A 24,131-nucleotide genomic window follows, 5' to 3' on the forward strand; every position below is an offset into this window, starting at 1 on the left:
GAGATATCAAGGTGCATTTTATTAGATGATGATCCAATAACATGAAGTCAACATCAGCATCCCTCTTTACAAAAGACGTTAAAATTGAAACATTTTGGGTAAAAAAAAGTCCTTTTGTACAGCCAACCAGAGAGAAAGCCTGACGTGACCCAAATCAAATTCATTCATCATCGTGGGGGTTTGTCGATAAAACATGACACGTTGACATTATTTACATTACTGGTAATCCTCATGGCAAATACAATAGATTCATATATTAAGATCTGTTGTTTACAAAATAAAAGATGCAAAATACATATGACGGACAAGTATTATCCACAGCCTTGGCTTTCAGCTATACACACCCGCGTTTTGCACAACTTTCCCCGAGCAAAATAGGACCTTTTGCTTGTGGTGAGGTTCATGTTGATGGGTGCTTTCTTTGGTTGTGATGGGTTTGAATATGACCTTACACTGCTGCTAACTGGAGAGGTTGGAACGAGCATCAACAAAAGAGACGACCACAGGAAGATGACACGTTCTACTGCCCTACATCTGGATTGCATTTACCTCTGTTATGTTTTTGACATGATGCAGATGGATCAGAAATGATGCAACAATCTCAGATGGGAAGAAGCGGAGACTCAAAGCCAACTGGCACTTTAGCTCATGCATACTGTATATTTGTGGTGCATTCCACATGATGGAAAGTCTAATGGATTGTCTCATTAGAAAAAAAAATAAGCACATTTCCATCAGAGTAGCATAAGAACTCCGCTTTTGGAATTTTGACAGATGCAAGCAGAAAAAAAAAGAGGAGAATATGAGGAAATACTGCTTCTTTTCTGCAATCTAGACAGAACGCATGTAAATGTCACCCACTGGAGTGTGAGAACACAAAAAGACAGCATGGTATTAAAAGTAGAGTTGAATTATTTGCCACTATATACTCAACATTGCCCTGGGAATTCATAGCAAGTACATGTGTGTGTGCGAGTGTGAAGCGGATGAGCACAAGTCATGCCACTAAAGTCAGCCCAGATCAACGAAGTAATTTCCTCTAAAAGTGAGATTGCGCAGACACGGCACACCACTATGTGAATCATTAGCTTTTTAGCATCCGCTGTCGACTTCAATGTGGTCATGAAAATAATTCAGAAACACGATCAACCCATAAACTCGTCATACTCTCAAACTCATGGTCACAGTTCCGGATCGCTCGCCATCCAACTGAAGCTTTGGCGACCGGCCGAGACCTTTTCTGTGCTTACGCAAAAAAACTGCAGGTCACTTTAGAGGGGTGTGAAACCAAACGCAAGGTTTTAAAAGAAGCCCATGACGGTCGAGCTATATCTTTCAAAAATGGCCACCCTGAGTTGGACCGAGTCTCAACCAGAAGCCGTCAAAGCTCCCGCATTACTGGAACACGATCTTTCCCTCGCCCCCTCCCGCTCCTTGTTTAGTGAACGGCCCCGCCGAGCGTCAATCCCCGCTGCGCTCGGGCGCGCCGTCCGTGCCAAGCCCCGTCACTGGGCCCAGCTGGCACCGCCCCAATCATGTCGATTTGCTATAATCATCTTAGGTCATCGCTAGCTACGGTGGGTGTCAGAACAGCCGAGCGAGGCCGACTGCTGGATGCGTTTCCTCGGAGCTGCTTCAGAACACTAGCGAACCTTGCGAAGATACGGAATCGGGTTTCAGTAAGAAAAAGGAGAGCTGGCGTCTCATCCGCAGTCAGAGGCCATCTGCCGCAGCTCCCAGCTCGGATGTCAGCGACCTGACGCGTGTCGCGTGTGAGTGTCGGTGTGTTGCAAGAGGCGTCGTAGGGGAGGAATGGGCAGGGACTTACAGAGGTTAATGGTAAATCAGCCAAACCAAAGTCACACACTCACCCACTACAACCCCCTAACACCCTCCCCCGCCCACCCTCCCCATCCATTCACCAAACCCTGTCCCCCTTCCGCTGTGCTCGTGTCCTGGCGGGCTCGTTGTCGCTCAGTCCCAGCCGTTGTCCTTGATCATGTGGGCCAGCTCGATGATGAACTTGCCCTCTTTATACTTCTGACTGCTCTCAAAGGCATGTTCCTGGAGGGTGCGACACAGGACAGCGGGGATGACATTTTTGCGCTCAAAGACAGTACGGTAACATTTTTACAGCACTGGCACACAATGGATATAAAAAGTATGCACACCCCTGATCAAAGGTAGGTTTCTGTGATGAACTCATTCACTGCCATTGACGGCTATAGACGTCAAAAATTCATTTGAACTATTTCTATTAGTTTAACTTTTTATTTTGTTCACTTTTGTTAACAATTGTATGAAAACCTAGAAGAAAATTATTGTACATTTAGAACAGATATAAAATTTGTGATTAATTGTGAGTTAACTATTGAAGTCATGCGATTAATTACAACGCCCCTAATTTTTAATACTCTTTTCTTTAAAAAGAAAAAAAAAATATATATATATATATATATATATATATTTTTTTTTTAATGTCTAGGTTTTCATACTCTTCTTAACAAAAGTGGGAAAAAAAGTTAAACTAATAGAAATAGTTCAAATGAATTTTTGACGTTTATAGCCGTTAATGGTAGTGAATGAGTTAAAAAACATGAGAACAAGATGAATTGTTTACAAACTTTTGCCGCCATTCATGTGGCCTTGAATATATACAGAGGAGCCAAAGTAGTAACGGCCAATCACAGGTGACCTGTTTTCTGGTCATGTGACATTTGCAAACTGAGCCATGATTGGTCATTACCTGTTTCCTGAGCATTTGGTTTTTGTTGATTATGGCAGCACCTTTGGACAAAAGCGGTATTGATTTCCCTTGAATGAACCACACAACACAGGGCGTCTCAACTATGTGAAATGCTTCAGACAACTGAGACAGACACACTACACACTCGCACCCGTCGACGGGAACGCGCAACCGAGGGGCACAAAGGCGGAAGCGCAAGAACTGGGACGTGGCACACACGTCGCAAAAACAGGAAGCGGAAACAAAGCTGATGTGTGAAAACCAGGAAGTCGGAAGTCCCGCCTCCTCCGTGGCATATACCCCATTGATTTCTAGCATAAACCTGAAAGTTTTATGCTAACGCTATTTAAAACTGTTGATAATTCCCTCCACCTTGTCTCCACGTGAAGAAAAAGTGCCCTTGTTTATGGTGCTGCCACCACCTTGCTTCATCATCAGTGTTCTTTTGGTGATGATCAGTGTTATGTTTGGACATGCCATGCTCACATTGGCCCTTTTGGCATTATGGCCAAAAGAGTCAACCGTGGTTTGATCAGGTTGGACCAAAATCTCCCATAAGACGTGAAAAATAAAAACACCTGAATTGTACTTGGAGTTTATCAGAGGCACTTTGAACGGTAACAGGTGTGTGCTGACTCCCATTTAGCATGAGTTTGAATCCCACTTATAAGAGGTGTTGCTTTACATGAGTGTATAGACGTTTACTATCCAATGTAAGCAATGGGTTTAGAAAAAGTTGATTAAGTATGCGTATCAAGAACTATATTAGATTCCACTTTGTTTTATGTTAATCTGAACGGTTTAAGAGTTTTCCAGAGGATATATATGACCCTGGTGAGAGTTAATGATTTTGAAATGATTTCAGCCAACAATAGCATCCCAAATGGTAAATGTGGTGTGTACACATCCAACCTTGAACACTTTTATATTCTCAATCAAGAGGATAGAAGTTGGCTTTATGGGGTATCCCTTCAACATTCAATAATTCCACTGAACTTGAAGGGAACGTTTTCATTTCATTTGGTACACTGGCGCGCCATCATACTGGAACAGAAAAAAGGGACTTCTTAAAACTGTTCCTAAAATTGTCCAAAATGAATAATTAAGGGAACTAATGTAATTGATTATTTGATTATGTCCAGATTCTTTAGTCCACATATTGTTTGAACATCAAGGCAAACTTGACCAGTTTAGTAAACTAATTCAAAGAATGAAACGCTTATTACATAAATTCTCAACACATTGTAAAATACTAGATATTTTTTGTCATCATTTTGATAGTCATACCATACAGCTAATGAAAACACCAAATTCACCGGCTAAACAAAAATACATAAGAAACTTGCTTTAATTATTTTGAACTCATTCACTGCCATTGACGGCTATTGATGTTAAAAATTCATTTGAACTATTTCTATTAGTTTAACAGTTTTTCCACTTTTGTTAACAAGAGTATGAAAACCTAGAATTTTTTTAATTGTACATTTAGAACAGATGTAAAATGTATGATTAATCGTGAGTTAACTATTGAAGCCAATAATTAATCGTAATTAAAAAAATTAATCACCTGACGCGATTCTAAAAAAAGAAGAAACGATTATTAAAAATTAGGAGCGTCAGGCGATTAAATTTTTTAATCGTAATTGCATGACTTCACGAGTTAACTCGTGATTAATCACAAATTGTATTGTATTGTATTGTATTAAATCTGTTCTAAATGTACAATAAAAAAATCTAGGTTTTCATATTCTTGTTAACAAAAGTGGGAAAAAATGTTAAACTAATAGAAATAGTTAAAATGAATATTTGACGTCTATAACCGTCAATGGCAGTGAATGAGTTAAAATAGAAAATAGGGTTAAATTGACCCTCTGAAAGAAAAAAATATCTACATGAATTTCACTTTTTCAATTGAATTATATAAACACAGTGTATGAACTTTTCTCTGATATTCTAATTTCAATATATTTTAAACTTCCTCTACAATTGTCACCAAACAAAAGCTTCAATTGGGGCCAGTTTGGAGCATGTGTCTCAAGTGTGGCCGGTCATGTGATCATACTGAGGCACAATGACTGCTGCCTTCTAATCCGGCGTCATTTTCATCCAGTCCCATGTCACAAATCCCCACCGCATTTAAACACTAAAACTAAACAAACTGTAGTTTGGCAACCAAAAGTCCCAATTAGAGGATATACTATACTTGTGTTAGATCCTTTACCAGATACAGAAATGGTTCACTGTGGACTGGCGTCTGTCTACCTTGTTTTGTCGTTGACAGTGTGGACTTGGAGTGTCATGATCAGATTTCTGGTATATAAGGGCAGTGGGTCAAGGTCTCTTCACAGAACTTTGATGACAGCAGAAAATCGACACAGCTGCCATTGATATGTGTGTCATCGCCCCCAACCCCCAATTAAGTACTATTTCATGTGTGTGTGTGTGTGTGTGCGCGCGCACACGCCCGCCATGTGTTCTCCACCTTGTGGGATCGGCGGGACAGGAATAGAACCTCGGACGAAAAAATAACTACCCGTAACGTTGATGTAGGAAAATGTTTATCCTGGGCATGTTACAGTTGGAAGGGGAGGCCCATGCAAGCGGTCAATGGAGCCCTCTCAGGGGCCGAACAACAAGGATATTGTGTGCTTGTGCGGGTCCACCAGCAAGGAATACGCTCACGTGCCCTCCAGTGTAAACTCTCACCTCCGTGCTGACAGGGTTCGCCTCGGACAACTGCACTCAATCAGCTATGCTGATATATGAAGTTAGATAACGTGTGCTGCCCATTCAATTGCCTTGACATGGGACCTAAAATACAACCCACGCTAAATATATGCTGCATGTGTCGTTTGACTAGTAAACAGACTAAGGGTCAGGTTATTCGTAGATGAGGTCAAATAAAAAGTTAGAATGCACATGTAAAATAGTTTACTGAATTTTAATAACAAATTCGCATTTTTTTGGATCAACGGAACTGGAAGTCAAGGTACCACCGTATTTAGTCATACATAGGAATTCAGCTCAGATGGGCCTCTGCACACATGCGAGAGTTGGGAATATTTATTCATCGACCACACTGGTTGCTGTCTCACTTTCAGTGTTGTAAATATTACTTTATAAAAGTAATTCGCTATACTTACTCATTACTTGCTTAAAAAAGTAACTGAGTTAGTAATTGAATGACTTAAAGCTACTCGTTTCCAGGCAAAGTAACTATTTTCACTACTTAAAAAAAAATCTAATAATTTGTAATGTCATTTTTTAAATGATTATTTTATATTATATTTCTATTATTGTTATATTAAATTAAAGTTAAGTCTGGAGAAATATACATCACTACATACCTTGGATGGAAATGGATGGAATCAATGTCACAAATTGTTTCATATGAGCATATGTTAGGCTAGGATAAATGATGACGTTGAGAACTTCAGGCGAACGTGGGACCGGTTTCTCACATTGATTACTGGGATGACGTAATGGTGACGGTATCGGTTGTTTTGTTGTACTGTACATGACAGTGATTGTTTGATTACGACCGTCATGTATGGGGATGGGCCTTTTTCATGAGAAGTGACAATACTGTCTGTGATTTGTTTTTATGCTTTATTTTGTTGTTGTTGGCACTATTAATTACACTAGGCGAGTGTTTCATGAGTATGTCACTATGACTGGAATTGCCAAACCCAGAATCAGTTCCAGGCTAGGAACGTGGCCTCTTGCTAAAATGCTAACATGTTTATTGTGCTAACATGTTTATTGTGCTAACATATTTATTGTGAAGGAAGACACGCCGTGACACGCTTCCCGCGGCACCTCCAAAATAAAAGTCACTACACGGAATGGTTAACCTTTATAGTTTAAAATAATTTACTTTACAGAACTGAATATTTTTCCTCTTTGGTCCCATTTTAAATACATCTACATTGTTGCTAGCCTCACCCTAGCTAGCGCTAAGCTAGTTATTTGTAAAAAGTGATAATAACAGGAAATAGTTTTATGAAAAACATTTCTAGAAAAATCCAGTTCATAGCCCAATGTACAACTGTATTTAGAGTACAATTACAAAAAAAATCTATACAAAATCATAATTTTAAATGTTGTAATCTCTTGTGAAAGCAAGCCGGTCTCTTAAAAGGCCATCAGTGTATTCAAGTTAAATGTCATACTTTATTCCCAACCTGCCAAATCGCACCCCCAAAGATAAATAAAGATGCTTATTACTGAATCCTGCCTGCAGTTTGACTGATTCCGATTGAGGAGGTTGTCCAAATATAATAGGAGGTGCAAATAAAATTAGGACGCGGCTGTTAATCACTCGCAACCTTTGAAGCGGTTTGCGTGCAGTACTGAAAATAAGCCAAGGGCACTCACATATTTCCAGCCCAGGGTGGTCTTGCAGTTCTCACAGTAGATATCTGCTACAGCGTGCAGGCCTGTGAGCAGAACTCTCTCCTCTGCAGGACCACACCCCACGTTCACCCTGCAAAAACAAGAATGGGTACAGAGAGAGAGAGAGAGAGAGACAGACAGAAGCGAGTTTAACTTGCTCAGTTTCATACAGAGTGTGATGTGCACAGAGCGAGTGAGTCACTGAATCCCACCCACTCGCTCTCACAGTAGAGAACTGGGCAGCCTAGCATTGACTCAAACAGCCTTATTTTCGGACTAAATTCATCTGATAATGACAGACCCCTGAGGCATCCTTGCTACCCGTCTACACCGCAGCCGAAAAACAAAAACAATGTGCCAGCCTGGTGGAACAATATGCATCGCAAACTTCCCTCCCTAAATAACAACATATGGAAAATTGCTCATCTCCCGAGGGTAGCGTGCATAGGAGCTTATTTCCGACCAGCCAGAGTTAAGCCAATTGAAAACAGATGGAGGGAACAAAGAACAAAAGACGGACACTCACACTGAGTTAAACAGGTAGGCTCTGCCCTGGCTGCCCTGGAACGACTGCAGAGGCAAGAAAAAAGCAAGATGAGTAGGCTGCGACACACATGAACCCTTTTAAATTGCTGGAATGGCCTCTCACAGAAGGTATTAATGAAAACAATCAAAGCCGTGCAGTTCCAGGTCATTTATCCGCTGAAACAGAAGGTCTTTGTGCGCTAGGTGAGTGCTGTTTTCATTGCACGTGTAAAAGTGATTCATTCGTAATACAACTCACTAACCACCTTAGAACATAATCCAGCCACAGGAAATATAGAAGAGAGGCCAAATTGCCTATTCACTTGTATAATCTTACTGTAAAATATAAAAGGATTCAAACATGGTAACTGTTTTAAATGCTTGTAAAAGTGAAGCACATCTGTAACGCAAGGTTTTTTTCTTCTTTCACTTGCAAAAAAAAAGAGGTTTTTGGGGCCTGTGTTTTGTTAAATATTTTTTTCTTGTTTTATGGAATATTTTCTTCTGTTCTGTTTCTGAATATTTTTTTCGGGGTTATTTTTGCCTCCAAAATATATATTTTTTTGCGAAATACAGAAAATTATTCTGAAAAAACCCCACATTACCCTATAAAACGAAAAAAATACAATGAAAAACATACAAAAATTATCTGAAAAACAGAAAAAAAATAAATGGGGGGGAATACAAAAAACAGGGAAAAAAATATTATGAAAAACAAGGTGGGCGTTTGAAAAAAACGTTTTCTAAAAACAGAAAACATATTCCTCAGAAACCCGGGGGGGGGGGATGGGGGTTCTAAAAAAAACAGGGGGGAAACCCTTCAAAAAAACTGAAAGAAAAAAAAATCTGAAAAATAGGGGACAGGTAACAAATATTCCGAAAAAACGGAAACAAAAACTATTTAAAAAAATTCAAAATAATTAAAAAATCTCGCCCTCCCCCCAAAAAAAAATACAAAAATAAAAAGCAAAACAGCAAAAAAAAACTCATAAAGACTGGAGTTTTTAATACAATACGCCGCCGCACTTTACCTTATTGCATGTACAGTAATTCTATTGAAATGTAAAATGAGTGAAATGAATGCAATGAAGGGGCGCCGGCACCCGCCGGTTACCTTGGAGATGAGCTCGTCATGGTTGGCTAGGTGGGCCCGGCAGTGGATGCAGCTGTACGTCCGGTGGCAGCTCGGCAGGTAGGCCTGGAAGGTCTTGGAGCGCGTCATTCTGACCATGGGCGGGGTTGGCGGGCGGTGCAAGAAGGGACTGCCGGCCCAGGTCGGCTCACAAGGGAAGCACCGCAACACACAGGTGAGGGCCGTGGTGGGCGGCGGGTCGGGAGGCAAACACCTGCCACGAGAGAAGAATGAGAGAGCTCATGGTTCCACGGTTGCACAACAGCTGTTTCTGATATTTATCTGTGATTTTATTTTCAAAATTAAAAAAAGGAAGATCTAGTTTAGTGCTCTTATAGTGTGCGGTATCTCCATGGACCATCGCGAGTCTCACGCCCCCAAACAAGAGCTACTGTAGTACCAAGACTGGCCTGTGATGGGCAGCATGGTGCCACAGGGCATTCAGACTGCTGAAAAATACAAAGAAGAAATAGTGATTGTTTTTATTTAATTTAAATTATTATTAATAAAATAACAAAATTCATTAGTAACTACGGTAGAAGTAATAGTAATAGTAGAAGAAGCTAGGCTAACTGTTTTATGTGGTAACATAACATTACACTCGCAAAACTGCATCCTTGTCATTGTTATTGTTGTGTATGACTTGTGAGACACAAAACACAACAAGTGTGCAAGCAATATAAAATAGCTATTGCTTTTTCAAGTCACAATCATCGAGTCCGTTGTTTGGCCCAACTCTGTTTTTGACAGCACACATAAGGATTTAGTATTTGTTAATCAAGTTTAAAATGTGCAATTATTGACCTAGACTGTTAATAATAATAAATAAATAAAGTTGGTTTTTTTTGTACCCTAGCTGAAAACAACTTCTGCAGACTGGAGCCATTTGCAGACCTCCGCCCCAAGCAGCTGCATTGGGGTGTTTGTCCACACTTGCAGGCACGCTTCCCATTGACCCAACCAATGGAGTTAGGAAAGCGAGCTCACATAGAATCTAGCATGAGGCTGCGGAGTTAATCTTCTTAGCCTAACACAACTGTGAATCTCATGCAGAACTCACTCCATGATACCAAATAGACCGAGTCCTTAAAATACTTGCCCGGGTGACTGAGATTAGTGAGCTGGCCTGGACTGTTCTATAGGTTTTGTAGTTTATGGCCAAATTTGCATGCAAAACAAAGTTATCACAAGACAACAGCATGTGCAATCTATTAGATTAAATGAACATGTAATTAGCGCCTGTTATCTCATTCACTGCCATTGACGGCTATAAACGTCAAAAATTCATTTGAACTATTTCTATTAGTTTCACTTTTTTCCCCCCCACTTTTGTTAAGAAGAGTATGAAAACCTAGACTTTAAAAAAATGTTTTTATTTTATTTTATTTTTTAAAGAAAAGATTATTACAAATTAGGGGCGTCGGGCGATTCAAATTTGTAATTGTAATTAATCGCATGACTTCAATAGTTAACTCACGATTAATCACAAATTTTACATCTGTTCTAAATGTACAATCATCACCATTTTAGTAGACGCGCAACACTTCCACCAACAGTGTGTGCAATCTGTTAGAATGAAAACACAATTTAGCACCCACGATTTGGGATCTTGTGATCTTAGTAAATGAGTACCATTGTTAGCAGTACGAGATGGAAAATCAGACGGGTTCATTTTTCCTGTAGTCAAATATGGAAAATGTAGTCGAGCCCATCAGATATGACCAGTATTATATATAGAAGCTTAGTTGGCTAATTAGAAAAAAAATTGTGTCGTAATAAAAGTGTGGTGCTGTTCCCTAGTGTTATTTCACGCCACTAATGAGAGTCAGAACGAGCTGCACCATTTGGTGTCTCCTTCCTGTCAGTCTTTAAGGAGCCATCTGTAAAAACTAATAAAGCTCTGAATGGAAAGACAGCTGTCTGTCCAAGAGAAGTAGAAAGAAAGACCCTTTCATTGGCCTCCTGAAACATGATTGTTTTTTTTTTTTTTTATATTGGCCAGAAGCTGATAACGGTTCTAGTAATGAAGGGAGCATGGAGTTATAAATATAAATAAATAACGCAGTGTGACGTGGGACATGCCCTTTTTGCCTTTGTCTGACTTGGAGCCAGCTGAGTGGGATTGGGACACAAAGCGGTGCTCAGTACAGATGTCAGTCAACCCAACACCCCACCCACTTCCACACACACACACGCACAGGCAATAATGACTTGTGAAGTTAAAAATACATACTGTATATACTTTAGTGCTTAATTTGAGATTTCAGTTACCCCCCTTGAACAAGGTTATTCATTTTATTACTTTCATTGGGGGGGGGGGGGTTCTGTATGTAACTACTTTAAACAAAGAGCCCATCAAATCTGTTTTTCCCGTTTAGTTTTTCCATTTATTTTACATTGTCCTTGATTTCTCATTGAACAATGCCTAAATCATATTACATTATTCCAGCATATGAAAGTGGGAAAGGTGGCCAGAATTTCTCTCAGCCTCTTGATTGGAAAAACAACAACTGAACACAATCACCGAGTGAATCACTTAATTTTTTTTTAAACATAATACATGTCGAGTTCTCCCCGTGTGCATTGTCTTTTACTTGGACTCCTAATACTGCAATGAGAGAAAAAAACAACAACTGAAACCTATCTGACCTCTAGTTCAAACCTTAGCAGCAAATAAATGCTCCAATAAATCGCAATCATTTGTATGCTTTGACATGAATCTGATTTGGTTGCTTTCTGGGTGCCTCCCATTGGAGCAGTTCCAGGCATGTCCAGCTGGTAGAGCACCCGAGGGTACACGCACAATACACTACTCAACGCCTCCGACTCCCTGAGGAGGAGCTATAAAACGTTGCTGGGGAGAAGGGACACCTGGACCCTGTCCTCGTCGGGTGGTCTTGAAATTGTACCCTGATTACAGTTGTTTGTCATGGCTCACTTTTTTTTTTATTGGGTTGACGATCACAAAAAAATACAATGATATAACTGTATGTATACGTTTGTTTGTTTATTTAATTTTTGTCTGAACTGAAAAGGTTTGTCCTTTTCACAGTGATAATGGTACAAGGAAAAATAGATATATTTCTAACCCATGTTGAATAGGCTCCTCATCAGTCAATGCGACATCATGTCAAAGGAGATTTTGATTTAAATAGTTAGATGCAACCAAAAACATAAACCCCATCGTGCCTGAAGCGGGTAATAGTTGAAAACAACACGGCTCCAATTTAAAACAGCTCCCAGGTATCTTAATCAAAGGCTGCTCACTAAACATCCACTCATGACACTCATATAAATGAGCTACTGCTGTATAAGGCAGCCCTGTACATTTAATTCATAGTGTGGCTATCGTATCGTTGCCATATTGACCAAAGACGTCGTGAGTAGGCAAGTGGCTACTTGGGGACTACAGGCCACCATGATAATGTTTTCCTCCTGTTTTAAATTCCTCATTACTGCTATGTTGAGCAAGCATGAGTTTACTGTAGTTCTCAAGTTTGTTTATTTGACATCAGGCACATTGTTAGACAGCTAAGTGTCCTTTGGTTCGCCATTTTAAGTCAGGCCAGGTTTATTGGAAAAGCTAAGGGTCCCAAAAAGGGGAAGTATTGATTTTAGCCATTGATGCTAGCTAGCTAGCTCCCTAGCAGGTAAACGAGTACCATGGGAGCTAGCTAGGGACGGAGCTAGCTAGCACCTGTAGCTAAACCCAAACTGTGGCAGGGTTTTTACTTTCTGGACCTGGATTGGCCACCTCAGGTGCAAATGCTATATTGACGATTACAATATGGTTCGGCTCGAAATATTGACAGATTGATGATGAAAGAAGGACTCTCATAATTCATTGACTTCACTTCTGTTATTAAAATTAGACACACTGCCACATCACAATGCTGCAAAATTCAGAATAGCTTGCTTACAGATACATTTTCAGAAATAGCTTGCAAAAAATGTCACATTTGCACAGGGAATGTGACGATAGATTATGAAGTGAACGCATTTTGCAGCTTCAGTCGGCAACTCATTGTATGACTGCATTATTAAAGTAACAATTTTGTTTGACAAGAAATGACAGACTCCGCTAAAAGATTGTGAGATGGACAGCGACAGATGTAATCAAAGATGACATGTCAGAAGCTGTGACTGCTACCAAACACAGAACCTTAGTGTCTGATATTAGCGTTTGTCCATTTTCTATCATTGTCTATTTTGGTTACCCCCACCCCTTCCCCCCTCCCACACCAGCACCTGTGCTCTCCTTGTCTAAAGGCCTCACCACCACACAATTGCATTTGTTTTTCCTGTGCTGCCACTGTCTATTCATCAGTCCTAACGCGCGTCGTTTGAGGTCACCGCGCTGGCCGTTCTGGTCATTTCGGAGTGTCATCACAAAGGGCTACGTGCCATCAGTCTCACCAGCCGAAAGGCCCCTTGTATATCCCAACAAAAAAACCTTTGTTATATAACCCACTGATGCCGCCGCTGCCGCCGCCGCCGCCGTCGCTGCCGTTTGTGACGATGATGGGGGCAAAGTGAGGGATGCGTGTCAGACGGGGACAGAGTGGGAAGTAGAAGTGTGCGTCGAATGCTGCGCACGAGCTGCACCCACAAGCACAAGTCAGCACTCCACCTACTTTCATCGCGTTCCCCGATCGGTGCTGCTAATGACATCACTTAGCCTGCCCGCATATCAAATACCACAGCTACGAAATCCCATGCTTTCTTTCTCTGCGTTTTGTACAACGCGACGGTCAATCTATTTTCTCAGAGAAAGGATAAAAAGAGCGATAGTGAGATAAGACATGATGTATGGTTTAGAAACAGAAGAAGAAGAGACATTGCTGAAGATGGCAGATTTGAAGATGGTGAGATTCTCTTCGAGGATGGGCAGAATCAAGAATACAGACCAGAAGGTTTGGAGACAAGGTGAGAGAGGACGGATTGACATACAGAAGTTTGGACATGTACAGAAGAGGTACAGTGGCTATATCGGGAGAAGGATGCTGGGAATATTTTCCAACCGAGTACGAGTTCAAGTACTTACATTTGAGTACAGTACTCAACAAAACCAAGTACGTATACTTAATATGAAAATGTTTTAATTGAAGTGATACATAATCACACCATTACTTACTTCTCTGTGCTCTGTTTAAAAAAATAAAATAAAATAATTACCACAGTCATCCAAGTAATGGCAAAGCGATCAAAGCAACCATTGATTTAATGAGCCATTCGCAGTTTCACTGAACAAGGTCTATAGGTACTTATACTTGCACGTCTTAAATAAGGATAGGACCAAAGGACAAGAGAGGACAAAAAAACAGGGAGCAAGGAAGAAGATGTGACCCCTGAATAGGGATAAAACCAAAGGGGAAGAAGAACATACAGCATAATAAAGTACACAAAATATTCCCATCAAACATTGCAAAGAGGTGGACCAAGTGGACCAAGGAAGAAGCCATTAAACTTTCTACTGGGTTTTATTTTTGCTATACAGTATCTCGCAAAAAAAATTAGCCCTCACAAGCGTGAGAGCAATTGCACAAAATTGGACACACTTGCTCCCAATTAACACCTGAGAAGAACGTGTAACTGGCTAATTGGACCACCATTTTAACATTTTCACTGAGAAGTATTCTCACTTGTGTTGGGAGTGCTTTAGACATTAATGGCTGTCTGTTGAATTATTTTGCAGGGACAGTAAGTTGACATTGTTATTATACAAACTGTACACTGACTAACCACAAGGTGTTATTCCTTAAGTGAAAAGGAATTATTTACAAATGAGTGAGCTGTGAGGGGTGTACTCACATTTGTGAGATACTGTAGGCCTGCGGTCATGATGATACCGTTGCTGAAAATAAACTCTTGACTGATGACATGATCAATAACCACAAAATATATCTGCACGATGACGCAAGATGCTAAGGCTGCAAGTTTTTACACAACATAAAACTTGTGTAGCCCTTCAAAAAACGTTTTGGAAAAGCCTGCCCAAAACGTGCAAAGGAAGGGCTATGCGTCACCAATTGGTGGTACAGTTACACATCAATAAACACACAAAATTGTGAATTGGTGGGGACGCTGAAGGCCTGCAGTGTGTGTGTGTTGCCTACTGTATGAATCAGGTCACAGGCAGTGGCACACTTTATCTGGGCCAGAACTTTAGCCACCACACGGAGCCCAGATGGCAGGGATGCCTGAGCTCAGCAATCCCGTGCGCACGCACAAACGCACGCAGGCAGACACATACACACTCAAACAAACACACACTGCCATCGGACACTGACTTGAAGATCTGCAGTGACCTGGCAGGCCACGTGAGAGGGTTACAGCCTAACTTGCATCGATCACGTATGGTCGATGCGATGCAACGTTCACGACAAATCCCCGCGTGCACACGCCGACTGTGACGCACGCGCTCAGGACAGACGCCACAAAACAACATGTGAGGATGAAGTGGATGAGAAGAGTAAACCTGGCTTTAAAAGTCCCTATAAATCAATGCACAGTAAAGGCACGACCCGATAAATACACGTTTAGGGAAACATCAAGGTGCCGACTGTGTTGATAAATAATCAAGCACCACAGACTTTATGAGCTGACATCGACACTGAATCTGCACATAATGACATTGATTAAATGCAGTGTGTCAAAAGAAATGCACTAAAGTGACGACGACAACAACAACAATGCACAGCAAATAGTTTTACCTTTGTGGGGGAGAAAAAGGGACCAACGCGTAGCCTGAAAAATGTCGCACCTCCTCGTTTTCTTCGTGACAGTGCCAATTTTAAACGTTCATTGGCCCTTCTTCCCTGACGAAAACGTCCTCTCGTCTTCTCGTTTCTTGTCTCTGCTCTCCTGGGCCCTGGCAAGTCGTGCTCAGACGCAATGTTTTGACGCGCAACGATGCCCAGCACAGTTTGGAGAGGAAGGTAAAGAGTGTGGACGCTGCCAGCCGGAGCAAGAAAGTTCCCTTTTCTTGACTTCCGCTTTCGCTGTAAACAATAACAAAACAAAACATCCATCCATCCATTTCCCATACCACTTACTCCGCACTAAGGTCGCAAAACAAAACAAAAACCTATATACTGTGTTGTATACTAATAGTACAGTACTATAGCATTTAATTTATTTTCGAACTTATTTATTATACAAATTTTAAGAACATTATTGCAGTAACGTTTATGGTGAGTAGCGTACACATGGGCAAATAATAATAATAATAATAATAATAATAATAACAATAATGAGATATGTGTTTACAGCAAGATAAAGTCAGATTTTGACGTATCGTAAGGTATCAAATATGTGTTTTTAATTAGTCAAATAACGAATAAGCGGTTCAGAAAATGGATGGATGGATAGATGGACAGATAACGTATTTGTACAACTATCATATCTTCTCTAGCTTTTACAAACGATAGTTTTATTTGAATGAAAAATCAATAGCGTCTATAACGCCGAATCGCATCTAAACTCGCACATTGTGTTTATGTAAGCCATTAAAACTTTTATTTAAAACGTCAGCGACGGAGGTTCAATCTTTCAACTTAACTGTTAGATCTTTGGCAAGGGATGGATGGAAGACGATTGGCATGCCGAAAAGCCAATCATCTAAGTGAAACAGCATAGCAACACTGCGCTTATTGGTTTAGAAAGAAAGCTCATTAACTACAAGTTCACTGACTGTAGGTTCACGTTTTACAGTATCATCAAGAAAAAAAAAGTATATATTTTTTTAATGGTTTAAAGAATGGTCTTCTTTTGGTGTAAACACCAAGGTCGGTTAAGAAAGCCAAAAAGTGTTTTCATTGGTCATGACGCATTGTTTGCCATCAGTGCTTTAGCAACACTGTAGAACTGTACTCAAAAGACTTGGGTGCTGCTTAGTGCAACTTACGATCTCCCCCTAGTGGTGAAAAACGTTAACAGTCTCTGGTGCGGCGACACTAGCGTCTCAAGTTAGAATGAAAATACCAAAGTTTATGCAGCTGCAGTGGTACAGTTATTTACACAGAAAAAGTTTGCTTCTGTTAGAAATAGATCATGTACATTTTATTATTTATACAAAATAGGAGAGATACCACAAACCTCGTCACTTGAGCAAAGATAAAATTAAACATTGAGGTCAGGTCACCAAAACACACCAGGAAATAATCAAACGTGCATGCACAAATGACATACAGTACTAGAATACAAATAATGTCAACAATTTCAGTTGTTTAACTGCAATACAACTTGAGCATAAGACTGTGGGGAGAGTACTCAATAAATATAAACACTAAATTCATTGACAACATTTAACAGCAAATGGCCAAGCAAAAAAATCATCCAACACTTCATTCAATGATGACACAAGATGCTTGGTCACCAATCTGTATTGGAGAATATTTGTGGTTTAATTTTCCACTTGAGCGTAGCAAAGTCAATTATGTCTCTGGCCTCTTTGTTATAATTACAATTACAACATGTTTGGATTTCTTTCAATACAACAGTACATTTTATTAAAATAAACACGTAAATACTTCCTCATGTAAAAATGGCTCTTGGATCGAAAATGTTCTGCATTCAGGAAAACTGTGTTCCTCAAGCACGACATATGAAATTTAATTTAACTTCCCAGTGTTTTTACTCACTCACTGTCAAAACTTGTCTGGTGGCCATTCCTGAAGACGTTTATTTTTCAGCAGCTGTGAAGACAGGGCTGCTATCAGTGCACACACCAAGGCAGATTTTAAAGCTGGCCGAAATACAAAGCATCTGCCATGAAATGAAACGTGAGGTAAATTGTGATTGGCAGCTCCATCTGTCGGTGTTTGCGTTCATAGAACATTTAAGAAGTAGCGCAGAAGTACTGCAAACGTCTCAAATACATTCAAGTAAAAAATAATCAAGCTTCGGTTGTAATGATTTTACATTTAACAGAGAACCTCAATTGATTTTTTTTAGGTTCAAAGTTATTGGTAGTGGGAAAATGTGTGGTGTTCAAACACATTTATCTTGGTTATGGCGGAGCGGAGGTGGTTGCAGGCAAGTCACTGCGGCTTTGAAAGGCCATTCTGATCCAAGAAGTCTTTAAGCCTGGTGGGAAAATCAGTCATAACTCCTGTAGCTCCCAAGTCAAATGCCCTCTGGAAGTCTTCTTCATCGTTCAGCACCCAAATGTACACCTGAAACCAGAAGCAACGGTAGTATTACACTACGATATTTCTGAACATAATCAATTTGACCGTGACATCGGGTTACTCCAGGACAAAAGTGGATAACGCGAAAGAAGTGAAGGATGAAAAGACTTGCCTAATCCTCACCTGTATTCCCCGAGCAGTGAGATGCTGGAAGAGCGCTTTCCTCATCAACAAGCTGCAAAGGAAACATTAGAATAGTTATAATAGCACGAGAACTAGCAAGTGTAGCTAAATCCAACAATCAGCCACAAAGGTCATTAATTGACTCGGCTGCCAAAGGTGGTGTGTCACTTGCCTGTCTGCAAGCCAGGTGAGTAGGCGCTGACTCTTGCTTATTCTGTCTGGATCATAAAGTCTGTAAAGAAGTACAGTTAGTATAGTGAAAAATTCATCGCCCCAAAAAAAGTGTCATTCAGATGCCATTACTTTTCATTAGTTAGCTCAAGTAACGATAATGCTACATTCATTTGTTTTGGGGTTTTTTATTTATGAAAAAATGGTCTGGTAAGGTTCATTTGTAAATGTGACCAAAAATAATAAAAGACAAAAAATACAAGTGTGCATGTAAAATTGTTCATCTTAATAAGTCAGTCATTTTTAGTTCCATCATTTGTAATTACCGGTAATGTAATGGTATGAAAATAAATACAAACATGAATAAATGTTTGTTTTTACTTTTGATGTTACTATTTTTTTTATTACAATTAACAATTTCATTAGATGAATTACTTTGATAAATTTACTTCAAGTGCATCTGGAAAGTATTCACAGGGCTTCACTATTTCCACATTTTTTATGTTAGGCTCATTCCAAAATGGTTTCAATTCATTTCAAAATTCTACACAAAACATTCCATAATCACAACTTGAACAAAGTTCCTAATGAGATTTTTGCAACCATATGCAAAAACACAGCAACTCACATGACCATCCCGGTAAATTTGCAAGGAAACTCGAAATTGAGCTTGGGGCATCATTCTTTTTTGAGATTCTACAGCTTAACTCATTCACTGCCATTGACGGCTATAGACGTCAAAAATTCATTTGGACTAATTTCTATTAGTTTCACCCCCCCCCCCCCCCCACACACACACTTTTGTTAACAAAAGTATGAAAACCTAGAAAAAAAATTGTTCATTTAGAACAGATATAAAATTTGAGATTAATCGGGAGTTAATTAGTCAAGTCATGTGATTAATTACAATTAAAAAATTTAATCGCCCGATGCCCCTAATAAAAAAAAAAGATTATTTAAAGTTAGGGGTGTCAGACGATTAATTTTTTTAATTGTAATTAATCGCATGACTTCAATAGTTAACTCGCGATTAATCATAAATTTTATATCTGTTTTAAATGTACACTTAAAAAAATTCTAGGTTTTCATACTCTTGTTAACAAAAGTGTGGGGGGGGGGACTAACTAGAAATAGTTCCAATGAGTTTTTGACGTCTATAGCCGTCAATGGCAGTGAATTAGTTAATCGGAGCCCACCTGTGATAAACCAATTTGATTGGGCATGATTTAGAAAGGCACATCTGTAGTGTGGTGTTTGTTGATTTTTTTTTTGGAAAAATAAATTTGAAATAATTTTAAAATAAGGCTGTATGTGTAAAAAATGAAGCACTGCTAATATGGATGATGACAAACATTAAGTCTACTTTTGCCATACATATACTTACTTGTTAACAATATTGGGCATTGGGATCTCTAAGAACTGTTCCTTTAAGGGAACAAAAGGGAGAAGGCCAGTATAGAAGAGGCCCAACAACTGCAACACTCTGGGAAAGCTAAACAACATAGGAATGCGAGGGTTCTGCAAAAGATGAATCCAAGATGGTGAGGGATTTCCACGGACGACAACCACAATAGCAATTTTGGCTGATGAACGGTGATGTGGAAGCAGCAGACTTACCTCTTTGTAACATTTCCTGACTATCTGGTTGCTGGCGTTGCCCCATACCGTAAGATGCTCTCGGTCATATTTGACGACCAGCTCGGACACCTGACACAAATACAGAAAATGATCCAAACATAATCTCAATGTCGAAGGAAACGTGTATATGACATAGAGCTGTCACAGAAAAACTTAAGGAGCATTTCATGCTCTAGAGCAGCTTAGACACACGCACGCACGCACGCACCTTCTTAATGAGCGTGTCGTTGTTGACCTTGATGTCAATGTTAACAGGCGTGTTGGGAAACGCTTCAAAAACATCCTTGAGCAGAGGAATGCGTTTGTCCTCTCCCCCCTCGCAAATGCACTCTGTACACACAAGGACAAGTTGATAACACGGTCAGTTTCAGGCGACGTGACGGTCAAGGCCACATCCACCCTATCAAAACGATTGTAATTATGTAATAGCACCTGCGTGGGGTGTTTATCAGTTTACAGTGTGGGCACTCGGATTAATTGCTCCGACTGACTAGTGAGCGTGATAGGAGGGCACCGGTCGGAGATACTCACCCCTTTGAAAGGTTACAGCCAGCTTGCAGAGATATGGTGGCAACTCCTGCACACACCAAACAGTGAAGGAGTGGAAACACAAGGTCAAATATGGAGGTCAACCCAAAAGGTTTTTCTTATGTTCTAAGCAGCCACATGAGTCTAAACACGGTATTCAGATTAATAATATGATTGTGGAATATCAATAAAGTGGCAAAATCAACCCGTTTTTATCCATCTCAGGGACGGCCATTTTGCCACTCGCTGCCGACTGAAAAAGACATCACAGTTGCTCAGGTAACAACCAATCATCGCTCACCTGTTTTCTAAAGATGAGCCGTGATCATTATCAGAGCCCTGAGCTATTGTGATGTCATTTTAAGTCAACAGCAAGTGGCAAAATGGCCACCCCCTGAGATGGATTAAAAACATGAGGTCATAGGGCAAGGTACCACAATTACTAACTTAAACTACAACTCTAAGGCTTAAGAACCATGTGATTTAATGTGTGTGTGTGCGCACGGGTTTATATAACATCATGGGGACAATTTTCTGGATTTTTACTATCATTGTGGGGACCACGTGTCCTTGTGGGGACATTTTGATGGTCCCCGTGAGTCCAAACCTCTTTTTGAGGGTCAAAACTTGGTTTTAGAGTCAAGGTTTGAATTTGGTTTTGGTAGGGGTTAGGGTAAAGGAGTCAGTTGTGATGGTTAAGGTTAGGGTAAGGGTCTAGGAAATGCATTATGTCAATGAGATGTCCCCACTAGAAATGTAAACCCAATGTGTGTGTGTCAAGAGAGAAGGTTTCAATAAGCAACAAAGACTTTTGTTGCTAATAAGGATCGCGAGTACCGGCAGGGCTGGACTGGCACAAAAAAATAAAAAATAGGCCCTGGCATTTTGACTGAGGCTCACCAGCCCAGCCTGACTCCTGCCTAACATGTAGTTCTGCCACTGATGTTTATTGATGATGTTTCAGTTTGTGATCTATATTCCAACTGGATTACCAAACTAGTCCGTCTTAATTGTGGGCCAGTCTCTTTGGGTAAAATGTAGGAAAATAATAATCAAAAAACACTGCATCGGCCCCAAAAGAGGCCGGCCCACCGGGCATCTGCTCTGTATGCCAGATGGTCAGTCCAGCCCTGGGTACTGGTACTCACGACGGCGGCCACTGCCTCTTGTTGGCATTTTAGGATCAGGTACTAAAGCCATGCATGTTTGACAGATGCCCATTTAGATATACAACCACATACTATAACTGGGACTTTTTCTGGACACTGAACCATTAGTTTCATTTTATTTATTTAAATTTATTTTATTGTGTGTTCTATACAAAATATGATTTCATAAACAAACAGAACAAAACAATAACAGAAAATTGCCATTCATTTCATGCAATTTTAAGGAAAAATACTATATTGGGATATACAGGTCTTTATTTAAAATTGTCTTGTTTATGCATCAAAATTATTACTGGTATTGATACTTGGTATCAGTCTGAAATAAAGTGGTATTGAAATTCTGTAGTTGTTAAAGTGATTAAAATTGTTAAAACAGTCTACGTTTTAGCTAAAAAAGCTGGAAAAATAATTGATATAGATTGGTCCCTATATAGTAATTGATAATAACAATTATAATAATAATAATAAATGTAACGCAGTAAAAGAATGAACCATGTCTTTTGCAAAAATAACACAATTTTTTTGCTGAGCTGCAATGAATCATAGGTGATGATAGTACTACTACTACTGCTAATAATAATACTGATAACATACGGAGTGATGTTTCCATTAGTTCAGTTAACTTATTTGACTACTGTTAAGAGTATAAGGCAACTAAAATAATATGCACAGTACGAGAGATGGCACAGAATGGTACCAGTGATGGCAAATATAAGCGTGACGATGACCATTGAATATTTACCGCTTTATTTTTACTTGTATGAGAGTTAAGGATCTTAAAATACTACTTCATATATGCCTGTATAGTTGATAAATGCTATATAAAAGGCAACAGTTTGAACCTGGAAGAAAATTAATTTTCATTATTTCCCACAGGGTAGAAATGATTAAAAATGAAACAAATTAGCTTTGGCTGTATACTGAAATTTTGATGAGTGTCCTAAAAAAGAAAAAAAGAAAATCAACAGATAAGTCTGGTTAAAGGTCATCATGTGACAATCAATAAATTGAAGTACATGTTCAAATATGCACAAAAATCTATTGACCTTCAACCCATATTCTCAAGTATATACCGCAAGTCCGCAACATTGACATATTTCACAAAAAGCATAAGAACTAAGGTGATCTGGACTTAGAACAAGTTTTCTACCCTGAGCAACTCTTTCATAACACAGAAAGACATAGAAGCCCTAACTGCGAGGGGTGGCATCCTGAATTTGTATTGTTCAATTAGAGCGTGTATACATTGAGTTTGGTGCCAATTAATGGATTGTCTTTGTATGCTGTTTACACAAAAATATATGTTCAAAAGCAGCTACTTACCTCATATGCCATGTCAGAAATGTAGGCGTTAAGACCAGTTGCTCGCTGCAGATGCGGGTCATGTGACACTACAACTTGCTCGTCCTTCGTCAGGTGGCAGTCGATCTCCAACATGTCTGTGCCAAGAGCCACGGCGCTAGGAGCACCAACACAAACACACGTTGTTCAGCTGCAGACTTTCACCTGGCGCTGTGGTTCAAAGTTGAACTTACTGTTTGAAAGCCGCCATTGTGTTCTCTAGGTTCTCTGCTGCTCCTGCAATGCAGATAAGAGTATCACATTAGATACAGCTACATATTATAATAAGACCCACAGATTCCACACAAAAGGCAAACTTTATCTATCAATCCATTTTCTATTGCGATTTCTTCATCTGTACTTTCATACTGCGGTAATGGAGTTGAGTCAATTAACCACCTTATGTATTATCTGTCTTGAACTGTATGGGATCTCATTGCAATAAATTAGAATGTTAATGTGAAATCATACACATTGCTGGAGGGATTACCACAGGTCACTTACCTCCGCGATGGGAAATGTGCTTGCTGTGGAACCTCTCTTTCTTCTTGCGGTGCAGTAGAGTTGGACATTTGAGCAGAAGTGCGGAGGTGAGGACGTAGCCCGTAACCGTGGACAGGGCGTAAACAGCACCATACATTTCCCCCACAAATTGCGGGACACGCACAGATGCGACCTGTTACGAATATCCTAGTGCCATCCGTTCAATAGCGTATAAGTACATATTTTACGTCGTTGTATAATGCAACACAATTAGCCGGCTAGCGTCCTAAGATCCGAGTCAAGATTCTCCAGTCTGACGCTTACCCATTTCTTAAGAGTCTTGGAGCGTTCCTTCTTTAGCTGTACGACGACCGTTTTAGTCCCAGTTCACTTGGCAAATGTCTTTCTTGGTCAGTCCTATGGAGGTAAATATGGTGCTTCTTGTCCGATCAGCTGTGCGTGACAGACAACCCACCGGTTTCTGAGTTGTTTGTGTACGAGTACGAGCTTCTCTTCTTTGCGGGCTACGTCATTGGTGCGTTGAAAGCCACCATAAAGGCACACTATCACCCCCTAACGGATAGATTGAGATATGTTGACGTGAGCCACAAGTAATAGTATTTATTTTTTATTTTTTGGGTGTTGTGCAGTGATGTGTTTGTGTCCAATATACTTTTAAGAATTGTAGC

At 39.9% G+C, this 24,131-nt stretch overlaps 2 protein-coding genes across 2 annotated transcripts; both read right to left on the reverse strand.

Moving 5' to 3' along the window:
• ypel2b (yippee-like 2b) lies at positions 1-15,739 on the reverse strand. Its single transcript, XM_086080386.1, has 5 exons — positions 15,512-15,739; positions 8,781-9,012; positions 7,668-7,711; positions 7,124-7,232; positions 1-2,064 (listed from the first exon to the last, which is right to left on the reverse strand). The coding sequence occupies exons 2-5, from the start codon at positions 8,895-8,897 to the stop codon at positions 1,975-1,977; spliced, it is 360 nt and encodes a 119-aa protein (XP_085936512.1). The 5' UTR covers positions 8,898-9,012; positions 15,512-15,739; the 3' UTR covers positions 1-1,974.
• Positions 15,740-16,844: 1,105 nt separating this feature from the next.
• On the reverse strand, positions 16,845-23,971 carry gdpd1 (glycerophosphodiester phosphodiesterase domain containing 1). The gene is made up of 11 exons (XM_086081455.1): positions 23,767-23,971; positions 23,464-23,649; positions 23,154-23,196; positions 22,942-23,077; positions 20,453-20,498; positions 20,130-20,251; positions 19,901-19,990; positions 19,668-19,801; positions 18,285-18,344; positions 18,113-18,164; positions 16,845-17,974 (listed from the first exon to the last, which is right to left on the reverse strand). The coding sequence occupies exons 2-11, from the start codon at positions 23,597-23,599 to the stop codon at positions 17,840-17,842; spliced, it is 954 nt and encodes a 317-aa protein (XP_085937581.1). The 5' UTR covers positions 23,600-23,649; positions 23,767-23,971; the 3' UTR covers positions 16,845-17,839.
• Between the last annotated feature and the right edge of the window lie 160 nt (positions 23,972-24,131).

This window comes from Leptonotus elevatus, chromosome 7, assembly GCF_054856555.1.
Source record: "Leptonotus elevatus isolate MCC_2025b chromosome 7, RoL_Lele_1.0, whole genome shotgun sequence".
Lineage (NCBI taxonomy): Eukaryota > Metazoa > Chordata > Actinopteri > Syngnathiformes > Syngnathidae > Leptonotus > Leptonotus elevatus.